The 18973-nt window shown below is 38.5% G+C and overlaps 1 protein-coding gene across 4 annotated transcripts in view; it reads left to right on the top strand.

Annotated features, from left to right (window-relative positions):
- LOC117293657 (progressive ankylosis protein homolog) overlaps positions 1-18973 on the top strand; it is a 27839-nt gene extending 8866 nt beyond the window's left edge. For 2 of the 4 annotated variants that reach the window (XM_033776047.1, XM_033776046.1), the window contains exons 3-13: positions 1897-2110; positions 3128-3246; positions 3816-3899; positions 4251-4418; positions 5157-5291; positions 7047-7139; positions 7883-7975; positions 8555-8684; positions 9283-9406; positions 10367-10469; positions 10945-11385. In XM_033776047.1, coding sequence (XP_033631938.1) covers positions 1897-2110; positions 3128-3246; positions 3816-3899; positions 4251-4418; positions 5157-5291; positions 7047-7139; positions 7883-7975; positions 8555-8684; positions 9283-9406; positions 10367-10469; positions 10945-11079 — 1398 coding nt within the window. In that variant the 3' untranslated portion in view covers positions 11080-11385. Of the gene's footprint in view, positions 1-1896; positions 2111-3127; positions 3247-3815; positions 3900-4250; positions 4419-5156; positions 5292-7046; positions 7140-7882; positions 7976-8554; positions 8685-9282; positions 9407-10366; positions 10470-10944; positions 11386-13570; positions 13982-16147; positions 16261-18242 lie in introns of those variants that run through there. The other 2 variants (XR_004519451.1, XR_004519452.1) reach the window with 2 other exon arrangements.

Genomic DNA, 18973 nt, shown 5'->3' with positions numbered 1-18973 from the left:
AATATTTTTATTCAATTTATTCGTCAGTCACAATAATAAAATAATGACACGGGAACATACAATAGAGCCACCAACACATGCCAGAAAGAAAAAACAAAGTTAACATAATAACTGTTGCCTGTGGGGTCAAGGTTTCCTATGCTTGTGGCTTATAAAAAAACTTGGAGAGTAATTCAAAATGTACTAAAACTCAGATTAAGGAGGAGTCTCTTGAGCGTATTTAGAGGCGTGCAACTAGATTTATATTAGGTCAACGATTTGGCGAAATGTTGTATATCGACAGACTTTGCACTTAAAAATGGTCCTCTTGATCACGTCGCCGCAATTGTTTGATGATCTCCTTTGTTGGTACGTGTCTTTTTGATACAGTTAAATGTGAATCTGTTCGTAAGAACATCATCGTTAACCATAGATAATGATAGCGCTTTAACATACAAACAAGATTCCAGAACTCAATTCTTGCATCTGAGTACTATTCATATATTCTCAGTCGAATTTCGCGATAGTGCCATTTTACTTCTCTGCCATCCTTTTTAAAAGCTCTGAAGTATGAAGATAGTTACGCTACAGCTCATATGTGTGCAATTCCACAATTTATCATTAACTTATTTACTTATTCTTCCTCCGTTTTAAACTCTTAAAAAGTGGTTTTACTCTCTCGCATAATTTCATGCTTTTATTTAAGTTGTTAACCTTTGATATGAATATGTTTCTATAAATATTTCATCTTTTTTTGTACCGGTATTAAATTGTTATAATATGTGTACTCTATTATTCAATACTTGCAACCAGATGTTGGGAGGCAGGTCTATAGACCACAGTAATTACTTTGCTTTTGTTTCTCCTAGCCCATCTGGAAGTTCTTTTGTATTATCTTGTATTGTTGAAATGGCTGAATAAATAATAATAGTACTAATGAAGTGAATGCTCTACACGCAGAAATACATTGTAGAAATATAGGGCCTATCAGTTTTTTGTATCAGTAAATTTAAATCTTAGAAGCGTTTCTGGCATTGTGTTCTCAGATTGCATATTATTCTTCCTGTGCGGACAAATTCACACTGGATTTTTCGGCAATATCTCAAAAACACAACCACCTTTTGAAATTAAATTTTTGTACTAGGTTAGTTGAATTGTATACATCTACTTATAAATAGTTAATCGAATGGTTCCAAAAACAGAGTATCTCGTTCAGTGCTCTTATCAAGTTCACTAGAAATAAAATCTCACTTGTATTTATGCTTTGTGGTTCTTTGTTTTGCTGTTGCCATATAATCAACGTTCCTGTTATTAAAGCCATTATACACTTTCGGAACAGAAAAAATAATGAAAGTTCACAGATTTATAAAATAACTTTCAGGGTTTACAGAAGGTAATGGTAAAAGACTTCTCTTGAAATATTATTCCATGAAATGCTTTACTTTTTGAGAAAACATTAAAACAATTATCAATTCTCGACATAGAGAATTACGGATTTATAGTAAACACATGTCATGACACGGCGAAACGTGCGGAAACAAGGGTGGGTTTTCCCGTTATTTTCTCCCGACTCCGATGGCCGATTGAGCCTAAATTTTCACAGGTTTGTTATTTTATATATAAGTTGTGATACAGGAAGTGTGGGCCTTTGGACAATACTGTTTACCTAAAGTGTCCAATGGCTTTAAAAGAGGTAGCCTAATTAAGCCAGGCCTAGCCCGTTTGTTATAAAGAGAGTCAATTGTATTAACTATTCAGATAAATTTGTATGGTAATTTGTCATTCATTTTTTTTGCAGAGTCTTTCTGCTAGGGCTGAACGTCAGACCATTAACTTTTTTTGCTTTACCATAGGTCATTTTGGTTGATAAACAGTTTGCAACAGCTAATTTTTGTTTTTTCTTCTGTAAATCTTAAGGCATTGAACCGAGGACTGACATCTGCTGAGAGTGCAGCCAAGGCCCTGGCCAGTTTTGGGATTGCGTTCTTTCTCTGCCAGTTCATGGTTGGACCAGTTATTGAGTTCAGGAATGTTAGCCTGGTTCTTGTACGGAGCAGACGGGACCTACTGATAGTGTTTTACTGCTTGTTTGGAGTCAGTGGAATTCTATTTGTGTTATCATTGGTTATCGGTAAGTAGTGTTTATCTAAAAGCACTTTAAAGTCATAGATGGATTGCAATACGTGTCATCGACCGACATCTGTGATGTATTTTACTCGTGAAAAAAACATGTGTGTATGCACTGCGCGTGACTCTTGTGCACCTTTCACGTGTAAAAAACATCAAAGATGGCGGTTGATGACGCGTATTGCAATCCATCTATACAAACCCAATTTGTCCAGGTTGGACTCCTCCATTCTACAATGCGACGGAGTCCAGGGTATGAAGGCACTGGACACCATTGGTAATTGCTCAAAATAATTATTAGCATAAAAACTTACTAAATAGAGCTGTTGATAATACACTAAAAACATTGGCTCCCTCTGAGTAACGTCATTTTTGAGCAAAAGGTTATTTCTTAAATATTAAAAGTCTTTAAATAGTTTTTAGGCATCTGAAAGCACACAAATTTGTGCAACAAGGGTGTTTTTTTCTTTGTTTCTTTCATTATTTTCTTACAACTTTGATAGACCAATTGAGTCAAAATTTTCACATTTTTCATTTATTTTATACCTTTTTTAGGATACACCAAGTGAGAATACTGGTCTTTGACAATAAAGGCACTGAACACGTTTGGTAATTGTCAAAGAGCGGTCTTCTCACTTGGTGTATCCCAACATAAGCATAAAAAGACAAGCCTGTGAAAATTTGAGCTCAATTGGTCATCAAGGTTGCGAGAAAATGATGAAAGAAAAAAACACTATTGTTGGACGAATTTGTGTGCTATCAGATAGGAATAAAAGACTTCTGGCTAGAAAGTCTTTTATTATTTTAGTGAGAAATTACCTCTTTCTCAAAATCTATGCTACTTCAGAGGGAGCCGTTTCTCTCAATGTGTTATACTATCAACAGCTCTCCAATGCTCATTACCAAGTCAGTTTTTAAGTTAATATTTGTTTTGAGTAATTACCAAAGTGTACCTTCCCTTTAAGTGTACCTTCCCTTTAAGTGTATGTATGTAATAAATTTGTCTTCTCTGTCGTTTCAGCTTTGACTAGTTTTGGCACCTTCCTATCAAACACTGTCTACAGCTTATCCGATGATGTTGGGGCTGGTTTTATGCAGTGTATGTTATTCCTGTCAGCGTGGCCTGCAGTGGAAGGAATTGTAAGCATCTCACAAATATTAGATTACTGTAACTTTAATATCCGTATATTTGTGTTTAAATCATGTAAAAATAAGAACAAACTTGCGTGAGAGGAAGGGAGGGGCTGGGTTCAACTACAAGAGTTTGGAAACACTTAGGACAAGATCAAAGATGGAAAGAGGGAGAACGAGAAATTAGTTAGTCAATGAGGCAGACTAAATTGGAATATTTGTGGGCACAGGGACAAGGCAAAGACAAAAGTTATCAGTAATTTTCTTCTTGGGGTTGGATGGTCTGGAGGTGACTCTACTCACCTTTGATGCTGTCTTATTTCATCCTTCTTTTTGTGCCTGGCTCTATCTTTTCATTTGACATCTTCTGCTACAACCATGTTTCTGGTTCACATAGAAAGCTACCTCATTTACAGGTTTCCTCAGGCTTGCATGCTACAGTGATTAAGTTCACTTATGAGGCATCATTTGTTTCATTACCAGCAATATATTAATAATAACAAAACCAATAATAGCTAAGCCGATATTCTGTCTTAATTTGACTGGTCTGATTCTTCCCTTCCACTTCCACTGTCTAGACCTTTGTGATGATTGGTTTACATCTGTCCGTTGAGCGCAGCATTGTGGTCGGAGCTGCACAAGTTATAGATGTTTTCTTGAGGGTAAGAAATTTGTAATCTTGAATTTTATTTTAATTAATAAGAGGGTTCCCATACATGACATTTCAAATCCTTTTTCCTCTGCTCATTGTTGATCATCGCCTTCTTATCAATATACCTATCGCCTTCTTACGCTAGGAATAATCCAAACTCGAGTTAGGACGAGTAACCCGTCCTTACTTAGGATGGGTTCAATGCGTCCTACGTATTTGGAATAAGTCCTAAGTCCTAAGATTAATCCTAAGGTAGGAAGTGTTTGGTGAAATTGACAGCTGAACAGCTACTTTACATTTCGAGGCCATTGCAGATACGGCTTTAATGTTTTTTTCCCTTCTTTTTCTTGGATCTGTACAGATTGTATCAGTGGTGGTTCTGCTTCACACCAACATACCACAAACCATTCCCCTCATGGTACCCATACTGTCAATGTATATGGGCGGAATCGGAAGGTGCTCTTTTCTCTTTCTAGGATATTTCAGATATATCCATGGCCAACTGAAGAAAGACACACCAGTATCACAGGTATTTAACAAATAAATAAAATCATTTCTTAACGTGCATGGAAATACTAGGCGTTCAATGTTTTTAACCTAGTTAATATGCAATATTGTACTTTTTACTCGCGAGAAATGAAAGAAATATAAATATGAATAGATTAATATAACGTTTCAGTGTTCTCACTTGGTGTATCCCAACATATGCATAAAATAACAAACCTGTCCAAATTTGGGCTCGATTGATCATTGAAGTTGCAAGAGAATAATGAAAGAAAACCACTCTTGTTGCACAAATTTGTGTGCTGTCAGATGCCTAATAAAAGGCTTCAGCTGAAGTCTTTTATTATTTGAATGCGAAATGACCTCTTCCTTTTAAAACAACTTACTTCAGAGGGAGCCATTTCTCACAATGTTTTATACTATCAACAGCTCTCAATTGCTCGTTACCAAGTGAGTTTTTATGCTAACAATTATTTTGAGTAATTACCAATTATATCCAGTGCCTTTAAATTGAAGTAGTACTAAGTGTTGGGACGTTTAACTGGTTAAACGGCAAACCACTTGACCGTAAAACAACAGTTAAATCCATTTCAAAATTGCCTTGACGGTTAAACAAAACCAACTGTAAAAAGAATGAATGGACAAAAAATGACATAAACAAAAATAAAAAGAGACTTGCACAATCTTTTGCTGGAAATTAAGTGTGGAATGTCAGTTTTTTATATATAATTGCTTGCTCAAGTTTTGAAATCTTTCCTTACAGCGTTTGAAAGTTGGACAAGTGTTTTCATTTTGGTGGCCATTAGCTGTGGTGACTACTGGCCAACGTATTAGCCGGCCACTAGCCAGTTTATTTGTTTCCAGAGATCTCTCTGATAACCAGGAAGAGGCAGCCAAGGTGAGTGGATTCTTACATTTTGTAATGCGGTATCCTCTTTATCAATGTTGATCTGGGTGTTAATAATAATAAGGACAACAATATAAGTTATCACCATGCGCTAGTGGAATACGGAAAAATATAGTGCGTCTGTGTCCCATATCCAACGAGGCCGAAGGCGGAGTTGGATATGGGACGCAGACGCACTATATTTTCTGTATTTCCACGAGCGCGCGTGTAATAACGTATTTATCTTCAAGCAAAGTTGGCGTGTGACCATAGAACACACAAGACGCAGGAAGTGACATTAGACGTGCAATATAGAATTGCATCACCACTCCATTCTGCTAATCTGATTGGAGGATTAGCGCGTACTTGAAGATAAATTCTTATATGGCACATTTTACAATAGCTGTCTCAATGCTTGTTAAAGACACTGGACACTATTGGTAATTGCCAAAGACTAGTCTTCACAGTTGGTGTATCTCAACATATGCATAAAATAACAAACCTGTGAAAATTTGAGCTCAATGGTCGTCGAAGTTGCGAAATATTAATGAAAGAAAAAACACCCTTGTCGCACCATGGTCACCTGAGGTTGTGTGCTTTCAGATGCTTGATTTTGAGACCTCAAATTCTAAATCTGAGGTCTCGAAATCAAATTTGTGGAAAATTACTTCTTTCTCGAAAACTACGTCACTTCAGCGGGAGCTGTTTCTCACAATAATTCATACCATCAACCTCTCCCCATTACTCAAAATCAAGAAAGGTTTTATGATAATAATTATTTTGAGTTATTACCAATAGTGTCCACTGTAACATGGTGTTACACTGTTGTTATCCAGTGAAATTCAAAACCCTTTGTGCATCACACTCAATTCTGCTCTAGGTGTAAACACGGTGTAACACTGTTATCACCTGACATGTGTATACATGTAGTAGTAGTAGGGCCATAGCCCGACACTGGCATTCATCGTCAAATCTTGAGGTAGCTCTGAGCTCTTCTTTCAAGGTCCTTCAGTCTCCGTTCGGCGTCATAATTGGTGTAGGCTTTCCTGGTGTATGCTCTCCAGGTTGTTCTGTCTGATGCCAGGTTACACCAGGTGGTAAGGGAGGACGTCCTCTTGAGTGTCCTTCTGAAAGCATCCTTGTAACGCAGAAAGGGACGTCCTGCTCACTGAAAAAGAGGGCTTTCATGTGTGAACAAGAGTTAACTGTTGTAACCTGACATATGTTATAAATAGGCTAAATGAAATCACAACACAATGCACAGGTATAGTGTATTTTTATGTCATTCAGCCTTCAAGAAAAACTCTGCTAGTGTCCAAATGTCAGGCCATTGAAATAGTTAATGAAATAAACTGTTATATTTTTTTAAACGTTACCTTCCTACATATTCAATTGCATCATTCATAATATTCACAAGTTTGAGCTCGGGGGAAAATGCGGATTGTCATTTAAATGTACCGTGCATATTTGTATATGTACATGTGTGTCTAGGACCTTCTTCAGGCAAGCATACTACACCTCTGTGACAGTTCCAGAAATGCTTTGTTAAGGCGCGTGCATTAGACTTGTTCCAGGGGTAACCAGTGCGACAATCAACTATGCATGCACTTTATGAAGCAATTGTGCAGGAACTGGGTGCACTTTGTAAGCAGCAAAAATAGCAAGTGACACGTGATGGTAAATGACCAGTGGGAAATCAGCTCTCAATCATGAATATGCATGAGGTATAGTAGTTTGTAATATCTGCCTCTCTGTGTCTGTCTGCAGGCAATTGCAACACTGACAGTCTGCTACCCTACCACCATGATAACCTACCTCTGGTTGAACGAGTCTAGAGTCCTGTTTCCCCTCTTCTTAAGTGTAAGTAAATGCTGAAAAGGGCTGAATGACATAAAGGTATTTAAAGACACTGGACACCATTGGTTGGTAATTGACAAAGACCAGTCTTCTCACTTGGTGTATTTCAACAAATGCATAAAATAACAAACCTGTGAAAATTTTTATTAAATTGTTTGTGTCGAGGTTGCAAGATAATAATGGAAGAAAAAACACCTTTGTGACATAAAGTTGTGTGCTTTCAGATGCTTGATTTCAGGACCTCAAAATCTAACCCTGGTTACGAAATCAAATTGAAATATTTTATTGGAAAATTACTTCTTTCTCAAAAACTGTGTTACTTCAGAGGGAGCCGTTTCTCACAATGTTTTATACTATCAACAGCTCCACTGCTTGTTACCAAGTAAGTTTTTATGCTGACAATTATTTTGAGTAATTACCATTAGTGTCCAGTGTCTTTAAATAATGATAATAACAGGGTAAGTGTACGATACAATAAATGACATAATTTTAAGTGAGATGAAATAGCTGAAACTGTAACAAGCTTGGATTGATCTAAATAAGTGGGTTTTAATTTCAGTCTTAAATGAGTCCAGTGAATGTGGGCGGGGACGTTGTTCCAGAGAGTGGTTGTGGCAATTGAGAAGGCGCTTTTCCATACTTTTTCTAAGCTTCATTATCAATTAGTTATCTGCTATTCTCTCATCATTGGACACTTGATATCATTGGGAAAAACAAATTGAAGTTTGATGTTGTTTAATCTGTAGCCAAGCAGACGACCAAATGAAGATCTGAACAAGAAAGACATAATCAAACACCTGACACGATTCAACATTGGCTACTTCCTGGTGTCATTCAGTGTAAGTGTTACCCTTTACACATTCGGCACTGTTTTTACAAAGAGAAAATCTTCTTTCTTAAATCTCACATTTTGGCAAATCAGTGTTTTTGCACACTTAGAATGTTACTAGTGACTTCAACATTTTCCCAAGTTTAAAGTGCTAAATCGTTATATATTTTTTTAAATAATACTCATTAGCGCAAGGACCATTTTTACCAAACTCACTTTTGCGTTCTCTCGACACCCATACTTAGATTTGCCAATTTTTACATTGTATTACATAGCACTGGCACAGGGCCAAAACCGTATACTCTGTGGGTTTTTAGTTTTCAGGAAGGGACAACTTGTGTGACCTAGATAAATTTTAGTTTACACGAACAGACACTCATCTTTTCAAGCACAAAATGAGAGAATGTTCCAGATTTAGCGGACTTGAAAATTTTGAACCAGAAATATCATTTAACTTGTGTATTATAAAGGTTCATATATGTAGGTAGTTAATAGTACAAACATGTTGATAGTTTTAATCTTTAAAGGAAAAATCCACTTGCAGAGCTTCTTATTAATATGTTTTACATTGTGTCAACCTTTTCCCCAGTTGTGTTTAATAGTGTTTTGGATTCCTGGAGTCATTACAACTCTGCTGATGGTTCTGCTGGGCGTGAGCGCAGAGATTGCTGAGATGTGTGTTCTTCCACTTAAAATCGCCACAGGACTTCCTATCATGGGTAAGGTGTAAGGTCCTAAAACAAACTAGAGAGCTTTTCATATTTTAAAGGAACATACCGGCTTACCATTTATGTATTTTAGTGATGTAGAATTATATAAAAATTGTTTAGATGGTTGTAAAAACAAATCACGACAAATATCATGTAATTAGTGAAAAAAAAAAAATCAAAACCTTAAAACGGTCATTGTATATTTTATTGTTCTCTTTATGCGCGTACAGGCTTTTGCAGGCGCTTTACAAATGTCTTTTTTATTACATAGTAAAGGTTTGCGGTAACACCATATAATGATAATCTCTACATGAGTTGGGGTGGTTCTGATAAGAACCGTTAGTTTCAACTCGACGCTTCGATCAGTATGCTCTGATTGTCTTCTGGAGAAAGCTGGACTATGATGCTGCATGCTGCTTAAGTACTGATGATACGGATTAGCTTGGTGATACACAAAGCGTCGAGTTGAAACCAACTGTTCTTTTCAGAACTACCCCAACTCACTTAAAGATAATCATTACATGGTGTTACTGCAAACCTTTGCTTTATCGTATTTCCACCATGCAAAGTTTCAAATCCTACTTGTCTTTATTATTGTTTACCTTAGTTTCAATTCGAGCTCATATGATCTCCTGGTTGATGTACATGAAGCAGACAGCAGCCATCTGCCCAAGTGCCATTCTACGTCTTGCCTTTGTCGTTGCTTTCCTTTTCCTGCTTCCACTGATGGGGTAAGTACATTACAAAGTCATCTCTAGAATTACTTGAAGGTATCGTAAAGGATTGGTTGAGATGACAAATAACCCCAGACAGTGTTCATGGTTTGTGTGATCATCCATACACCTGAAACAACAAACCTGCAACATTCTGGGCTTAACTCGTTGTGCGACTCAGAATGGAATAGTGAAATACCACACACAATGTTCAGCATGTAAACACATTGTCCTTAATTTTGGTTGTAACAACCCAAATCAGCTGACTGTTTTTTTTAAAGGTTTTCGGATACAGTTTTCTGGTAACTTCATTTTCAAAAAAAGGATGAACTTTGTAATCAGTAAGCTTTCAGACTGAAATTAAAAAAGGATGTTGTGTATCCTTACCACTCTTGTATAATACTTTCAACTCTGTTAGTGCCGAGGCTGTAAATGCATCTTTGTTGTGTTGGACAGGCTTATTTGTTTATTTGTTGTCCAGAATTTTGACAACCTCAAAAAGCTGGGCATTTTTAGGTTCAAATAAAAAGCGTGCACTGGAAATCTGAGTGTACACACAAAATAAGTGTGCACCGAGATATGCTTTTGCATGGCATTTTTTGAGATAAGTTTTTGCAAAATTGAGATACAACATTTTTGCGCTGACGTGACAATATGTTACATTACTGGTTCACATGATGTGGTACTTTACACCCATTTTATATTCCTTTACAGTATGCATGGTGCTCCAATGGGCATGCTATATAGGACTTCTTTTTTTGCTTCACAGCAGAGACATATTTGTGTAAAGTGAATTGCCGGCACCTGCCCATGTGCACTGGATCATTCTTTTGCACCCTGAAGGTGATTACATTTTGAGACGCCCCCTTAAAATACACTGGAAGTACGCGCCTAGATACAACATTTTTGCAAGGAGTAATTTTGTTTGTTTTTGCAAAAATTAATGTTTTAACCCCTTAATTCTTAATTGTTTTACAGTATGCATGGTGCTCCAATGGGCATGCTAGCACTCCTTTTTGGCTTCACAGCAGAGGCTATTGGAGTTGTTGCTGGTGCTGCTTGTGTCAAACGATTCAAAAAGGTAAGAAATGTTGGACGGTTTGATTTACTCATGATTTACTCATTTGAAACTATGTTGCAGAATTTTTAAAAGTTTATAACAACACACATACAAACCATTGATTGGTGGATTATGTGTCACATGTCATCCTATAGTGATTACTATCGCACACTCCAAAATTTAAATCGGAGAGGCTCATGCCCAGTGTGGAATTTCGCTAGATGCTTCGCCGTGTTATTCCTAAAACAATAATTTATTGCGGTTAAGAGCACCAAATTCAAACTCTGGTGTTTCTGATCAGCAGAGTGTGGGTTCGAATCCCCAGCCGTGACACTTGTGTTCTTAAGCAAGACACTTAACCATTGCTTCGCCCTTTGGATGGATGTGAGTTTGCATAACAATGTTAGTGCTTTGTTGATGTGTTGCTTAGAATGTGGGCTGATTGTTCAACATTTGGAATAAAATACAATCCAATGTTTCTTATTTATCTTCCTAGCCATTGAGCCACAATATAACACTGCCTAATGGAGCCAATACTAAGACCCCACCTTCAAGCCTCAACTCCTCCAGTGAGAATCTCAGGTGTAGTCACAGATACGCACCTATAACTGAGAAGGAGACATCCCTGTAGAGTGGATGCAGAAACAGTACCCCAAAGAACTTTATCCCGCCAAGAATTGTATCCCGCCAAGGATTGTATCCTGCCAAGCATTGTTTGAGGGTAGACATGGCTGACTGTGCACAGGTACACTTTTACTTAAAGTACCAAGTACCAAGTTGGGAATTGACCTTACAGGGCACATTTTCATAGCTCTGCTTACCGCCAAATTCTGTGCTTAAGATCACAGTTCCCCGCTTACAAGCAAGCGCCAAATTTCTGCGCTAGCCTTGTAAGCATAGAATGCCTAGTAACGTGGAGTACGCACAAGCAGAAGCCAAAATTCGCCGCTAACCCGTGAAATACGCTTGCTGTAAGCACAGAATTCCCTGCTTCCTTAAGCGCCAATTCTTTACTACGCAGAGCCATGAAATTGGGACCTGTTCCATCACTACTCGGGGATTTTTATGGTATGGTTTATTTAGTTTATCCATATAGAGTCAGAAATGTGTATAAAAATAAGTAATGATAACCAATAAGAAAGTACAAACTTACATTTACGAGTAAAGAAGTATTTTTTTATTTAGGAATAAAAGAGTAGAAGATGAGATATAAAACTGACAGGGTTGTTGCTGTGAAATAAAGGAAGAGGTCCTTTAGCATAACTCTTTTATACCCATCATGAATACCTTTCTATCCAAAACATACAAAAACCTTTGTTTGTTGTAGAGCATGTCTTGCAGTTTAGCTTTAGCTCGGTTGACGCTGCGTTGAATTTCTATCCATGTTGACCGCTAAGTAGCTTCTTGCGCAAATTTCAAACAGCCATGTTTAAGTTTCAAACTATTGCATACAAGTTTCAAGCTTGCACAAGCCAAATATGCCACCACCAACATTCAATCTGCGCATACGCTTAATCATGTGATAGCGCCCTCTTTTTGACTCTCAGTGGTCCAGTGGTCAAGTGCACTAGACTCGAGCCCTATATAGGACTCTTACTCTGGGCTGCACATGGATACAGAGTCCTAGCTATTAAGGTCCGTTTTCTGGGGCGGGAAATTTTCAAAGCTTCATAACTCAAATCTTACCTGCAAGAAGCCACTAATCTCAACAGATTCACATTCCATGGCAGCACACATTTTTCTGCGGTGGGTTTTGGTCGTCATATATTCCTCACAAATCCGTCATTTTCGTGAAATAATGCAGCTCCCAATGTTGTAGCATCCACGCAGGTGTTGGTCAGCGTATCTTGACTGCACAGCGTTAACTTGCAAACGCAATAATGCGCATCGTGCGTCTTGCATACGCACGGCAGACTGTTAGATTACGATCATAAACGGGAATTTTTTAACGTTGGGAGCTGCATTATTTCAGGAAAATGACGGATTTGAGAAGAATATATGACAACCAAAACCAGTGGTTTGCTGGTGCTTTATGATGTGTTTGGCTGCAGTAAGTTTGTACCACAGCACTGTGAAATTTATTTTGTATGAAATCGTTTTTTTCCAAACATAGCTCAACTGCAGACAAAAAATATATAGTGCTTTGCGATGCCCTTCTGTTGTAAAAAGCGCTTTAAAAAATCTGTGTTTTATTTTTAATATAATTATTAATGATGAGATGACTGGGCAACGAATTGGAAATTTTTATTGGAATAGTAGTGGAAATGTATACTATCACAAAATATATAGAATATATTTATAATATAATGTGAAATTTTGACTGGATCACTGGAATGTTGAACTCCAGTGTATAATTGTTAATCCGTAACTTCTGGGAAGTTGGTTCGTAATTTTACTTGAGCTATGATTGTTTAATATATATTCGGTTTGCGGTAACACCATGTGTGTGTCTACTTTCCAGGTAGATTTTTGTTTGTGAGAGAACTGTCTTGCTCTATATTTTCAGTCCAGTAAAGAACTGTCCTACTTTTTATTTAACTACTACTTGGGCGGAAGGTAGAAAATCGGCTGGGACTACTACTTACAGAGGAGATCGTTATTAACTTCACTACCACAGAGTCATTTTTAAATTAATGTGGGGGGGGGGGGGTAATGTCACATTTCAACTAGCTTGCTCTGGTCATCATCAGAAATGACTTAAAGACACTGGACACTATTGGTAATTGTCAAAGACTAGTCTTCTCACTTGGTGTATCCCAACATTGCAGAAAATAATAAACCTGTGAAAATTTAAACTCAATTAGTCATCGAAGTTGCGAGATAATAATGGAAGAAAAAACACCATTGTCACACAAGCCTGAGGTTTCAAAATTAATTCAAATATTTTACTGAGAAATTTATCAAAAACTATGTTACTTCAGAGGAGCCGTTTCTCACAATGTTTTTATACTATTGACAGCTCTCCATTGCTCAATTCCAAGTCAGTTTTTATGCTAACAATTATTTTGAGTAATTACCAACAGTGTCCAGTGCCTTTAAGCAAGCTAGTCGATACAAGACCAAAGTATATATTGATACCTCACCAATCATGCAATACCTCAAATACTTTTTTTCCCTCACAGGGGCTCATGATCAAAGCAGGCCAGTGGCTGTACATGAACTCTCATCCAGTTAGGCCTACTGCATGCGCGAGAGTGCTCACCATAGATCCAGTTACTGCATGCGCGAGAGTGCTCACCATAGATCCAGTTACTGCATGCACGAGAGTGCTCACCATAGATCCAGTTACTGCATGCGCGAGAGTGCTCACCATAGATCCAGTTACGGCATGCGCGAGAGTGCTCACCATAGATCCAGTTACTGCATGCGCGAGAGTGCTCACCATAGATCCAGTTACTGCATGCGCGAGAGTGCTCACCATAGATCCAGTTACTGCATGCGCGAGAGTGCTCGCCATAGATCCAGTTACTGCATGCGCGAGAGTGCTCACCATAGATCCAGTTACTGCATGCGCGAGAGTGCTCACCATAGATCCAGTTACTGCATGCGCGAGAGTGCTCACCATAGATCCAGTTACTGCATGCGCGAGAGTGCTCACCATAGATCCAGTTACTGCATGCGCGAGAGTGCTCACCATAGATCCAGTTACTGCATGCGCGAGAGTGCTCACCATAGATCCAGTTACTGCATGCGCGAGAGTGCTCACCATAGATCCAGTTACTGCATGCGCGAGAGTGCTCACCATAGATCCAGTTACTGCATGCGCGAGAGTGCTCACCATAGATCCAGTTACTGCATGCGCGAGAGTGCTCACCATAGATCCAGTTACTGCATGCGCGAGAGTGCTCACCATAGATCCAGTTACTGCATGCGCGAGAGTGCTCACCATAGATCCAGTTACTGCATGCGCGAGAGTGCTCACCATAGATCCAGTTACTGCATGCGCGAGAGTGCTCACCATAGATCCAGTTACTGCATGCGCGAGAGTGCTCACCATAGATCCAGTTACTGCATGCGCGAGAGTGCTCACCATAGATCCAGTTACTGCATGCGCGAGAGTGCTCACCATAGATCCAGTTACTGCATGCGCGAGAGTGCTCACCATAGATCCAGTTACTGCATGCGCGAGAGTGCTCACCATAGATCCAGTTACTGCATGCGCGAGAGTGCTCACCATAGATCCAGTTACTGCATGCGCGAGAGTGCTCACCATAGATCCAGTTACTGCATGCGCGAGAGTGCTCACCATAGATCCAGTTACTGCATGCGCGAGAGTGCTCACCATAGATCCAGTTACTGCATGCGCGAGAGTGCTCACCATAGATCCAGTTACTGCATGCGCGAGAGTGCTCACCATAGATCCAGTTACTGCATGCGCGAGAGTGCTCACCATAGATCCAGTTACTGCATGCGCGAGAGTGCTCACCATAGATCCAGTTACTGCATCCGCAAGAGTGCTCACCATAGATCCAGTTACTGCATGCGCGAGAGTGCTCACCATAGATCCAGTTACTGCATGCGCAAGAGTGATCCCCATAGATCGGATTCAGAGGAATGGCATGATGGTGCATTAAATCGGTGAGAGCTTACAATTCCATGTACCGCCAAAGGCATTTTGATCTTGATGAAACAGCCCCCAGGCCTGTATGCTGGTTACTGAAAGGGCAAGGGCACCAAGGCATTTTATTCTTGGTAAAGGGCACCCTATAAGGAAATTTAAAATTTCTATTGCAGAGCATTTCAAGGGCACCAAGGCAATGGCCAAGAGCATGGAGGCGATTGCCTTCGTTGCCTAGGGCCCCTTTTATAGTTATTTGTGTGTTTTTTATGATAATGGCCGATAAAGAATAAGGAATATTATTACTTTTTCAATACAGTTTATAGCATACCCATGGGTTTTAATGGGTACCTGCGAGGGGTAGAGGTTGATATTGTGTATAAAAAAGCCTTTCGGAGCGCCACGGCAGCTCAGGGCTGTATATTCCCCAGCAGGGAGCTGAGAAATATTAAAGGGATGTTTATTGGCCCAATGACCAGGGCACTAATATAAAAAGCGCAATGATACGGTTATTGTGAAATGCGCTATATAACAATGTTTTATTGTTATTTTTATACATGTACCCTTATATTTTTGGAAGCTATTGTATACGTCTTTAGTTTTGACATCTGTATATTTAGAGGTATTTGTTCAAAGAAATAAACTAAAGTTAGGATAATGAAACCTGCATCTAGGTTCTCTTTGTTCTGGTAGTTTTGTTGACCGTTTTCAAGTGTTGTAAACTCATGCTTTGCATTCAGACGCAAGTACTAATCGAGCACTGTTTTGGTTTCCATTCTCAATACTCGACTGAAAACGACCTCTAATCAAAGTCAAGTACTGTACTTTATACTTGAAGGAAAATGTAATCGGACTTTGATTTTAAAGATACTGGGGTCGATTTCACAAAGAGTTAGGAGATATACAAATTGCATGGAGTGTCCTAAGTTAGGACGAGTAACTGGTCCTAACTCGAGATAAGACTAGTCCTAACTCTTTGTGAAATCCACCCCTGGACACCTTCGGTAATTGTCAAAGACCAGTCTTCTCACTTGTTGTATCTCAACATATACACAAAAAACCAAACCTGTGAAAATTTGAACTCAATTGGTCGTCCAAGTTGTAACTAAATATATTCATTTATTCACGCATCTGACCCCAGATCAAGTGCCCCCAGCGGTGGCTTTATTTTCAAATTCATCAATTTGGGTCATTCAACTCTATGATGTCAGGAGAAACACACATCTAACAACTCCATGTTATTTCTCCGAACAGGTAATGATCTTTTTCAATTTTATCTCACATTTCCCTTTTTTTAAATCATAAATAGTTACTGAATAATTTTTTTTTATATGTGTGCTTAGATTTATAGCCCATTTTTAACGTTCTTTTGGCAATATTCCTGATTGAGATTCGGCATCGAGAGTTCCGCCCTTATCAGAACTTAATTTAATCAGACTTTTTCTTATTTTATGACATTAGTTTGGATTATTATTATGATCTCATGATCTTGATTGATTCAACTCTATGATGAAACACACATCTTACAACTACATGTTATTTCTCTGACAGATTTGCAATCAATAAAGCCTGGAGGCATGAGATCATAGAAATTGTTTCCACATTTACTCCATCTTAACCATCGGTCACATCATGGAGGAAGGAACCCCCCCTCCTCCAAGTACACACTCAAGGCACATTTTCAGGCAAAATTGACTCAAGTACAGAAAAAACTCAAGGTAAAACCTCAAGGCTAAAGCCTTATACACATTTTCAGGAAAAAATTTAAAAAACCACATTTTACACATTGTTAGGATTTATTTTGGATAAAACCACAAGGCTAAAGCCTAGTACACATTTTCAGGAAAAATTTGATAAAACCACAAGGCTAAATAAAGCCTTCTACACATTTTCAGGAAAAATTTGATAAAACCACAAGGCCTCAAGCCTTGTACACATTTTCAGGAAAGATTTGACAAAACCACAAGGCTAAAGCCTACACATTTTCAGGAAAGATTTGATAAAACCACAAGCCTTGTACACATTTTCAGCAAAAAAATGATAAAACCACAAGCCTTGTACACATTTTCAGCAAAAAATTGATAAAACCTCAAGGCTAAAGCCTAGAACACATTTTCAGGAAAAATTTGATAAAACCACAAGCCTTGTACACATTTTCAGGAAAAATTTGATAAAACCACAAGGCTAAATCCTAGTGCACATTTTCAGGAAAAATTTGATAAAACCACAAGCCTTGTACACATTTTCAGGAAAAAATTGATAAAACCACAAGGCTTAAGCCTAGAACACATTTTCAAGAAAATTTGATAAAACCACAGCTAAAGCCTAATACACATTTTCAGGAAAAATTTGATAAAACCACAAGCCTTGTACACATTTTCAGAAAAACAAATATGATAAAACCACAAGGCTTGTATACACAAGGCTGTAGCTGTGTACACATTTTCAGGTACATGTACACACGGCACAAGGCCCATAGAGCTGTGTTTACACTTTCATGCAAAATTTAGGAAGTACACATGCCATACATTTTTAGGCAAAATTGTATACATTTTCAGTCAAAATTTGACAAGAACACATGGCTGTAGCCTTGTACACATTTTAAGGCAAAGTTTGATAAGTGTACATGATTTTAAAGGTTTGGCTTGGGTTCTGATTGTCATGTCAGTGGTCAGTGTCAATTGCATAAAATGATTCAATATGAATGATTAATATTGATGATTCTTCTAAAGTTCTCACGCATTTCCCCTAAATTTCCACAGAGCCACTATTCAAGCCATGTTTGCTAATTTAATAGACCAATAATGATTACTATAAATAACTTTTTCTCTTTTTTAATCCTTTGCGAATAAAACCCGATGCCAATGTCACGGAAACATATTGCATTTGTGAAGAGACAGGAGTAGTTAAAAAGTGTGATGCAAGTTTAATTATAAAATAATGACACATTGTACAAAAATGAATCTTTAATCTTTTGAACTACGTCATCACGTAACGTTTAACCAAACACCATGTTTTTGTAATAAACAAAAACTCTATGTCTACAATCCGGCCAAAATGCTTGGGCCACCCATTTCTAACGTTATATAAAACCATTCATGTCCACTTCCAACTGACAATAACAATGTCTCCCCCCCCCCTAATTTAGGCCCAAATTTGACAAAACTGCTGGACTTGCCCCTTGTGAGTCTTTCTCAATTAACTAATCAATTTCTTGTTGTTCATTATCCATACAGATTCTAACCAAAGTCTGATATAAATTGGACCACACATATGTTGGACAAACCCTGATCCCTGATGCACTGTGCTGTCTACTGTGCAGTTCTCTGTCGACAGGGAGACAAGTAAACAGCTGTTGCAGCCTTGGAACTATCAGCATGTGATGCAAACAAGCAGATGACGTCAACACTTAAAACGTTTGTTCGTTCTTGGCAGAATCAGTTGAGAAACCGTGGTGACGTGGTCTTCTGCTGTGCAGTTCTCTGTCGACAGGGAGACAAGTAAACAGCTGTTGCAGCCTTGGAACTATCAGCATGTGATGCAAACAAGCAGATGACGTCAACACTTAAAACGTTTGTTCGTTCTTGGCAGAATCAGTTGAGAAACCGTGGTGACGTGGTCTTCTGCTGTGCAGTTCTCTGTCGACAGGGAGACAGGTAATACACCTGTTGCAGGCTTGGAACTATCAACATGTGATGCAAACAAGCAGATCACATCAACACTTAAAACGTTCGTTCTTGGCAGAATCAGTTGAGAAACCGTGGTGACGTGGTCTTCTGCTGTGCACTTCTCTAGTCGACAGGGAGACAAGTAAACAGCTGTTGCAGCCTTGGAACTATCAGCATGTGATGCAAACAAGCAGATCGCATCAACACTTGGCTAATGTGGCTATATCAAATTTGGCTTGAAAATGCGTACAAGGCCTTGTGGTTTTATCAAATTTTGCTTGAAAATAGGGCTATATCAA

Source organism: Asterias rubens, chromosome 8 (genome assembly GCF_902459465.1).
Source record: "Asterias rubens chromosome 8, eAstRub1.3, whole genome shotgun sequence".
NCBI lineage: Eukaryota > Metazoa > Echinodermata > Asteroidea > Forcipulatida > Asteriidae > Asterias > Asterias rubens.
Note: the sequence above shows the minus strand (reverse complement) of the source record. Positions and strands in the feature narration are given on the sequence as shown.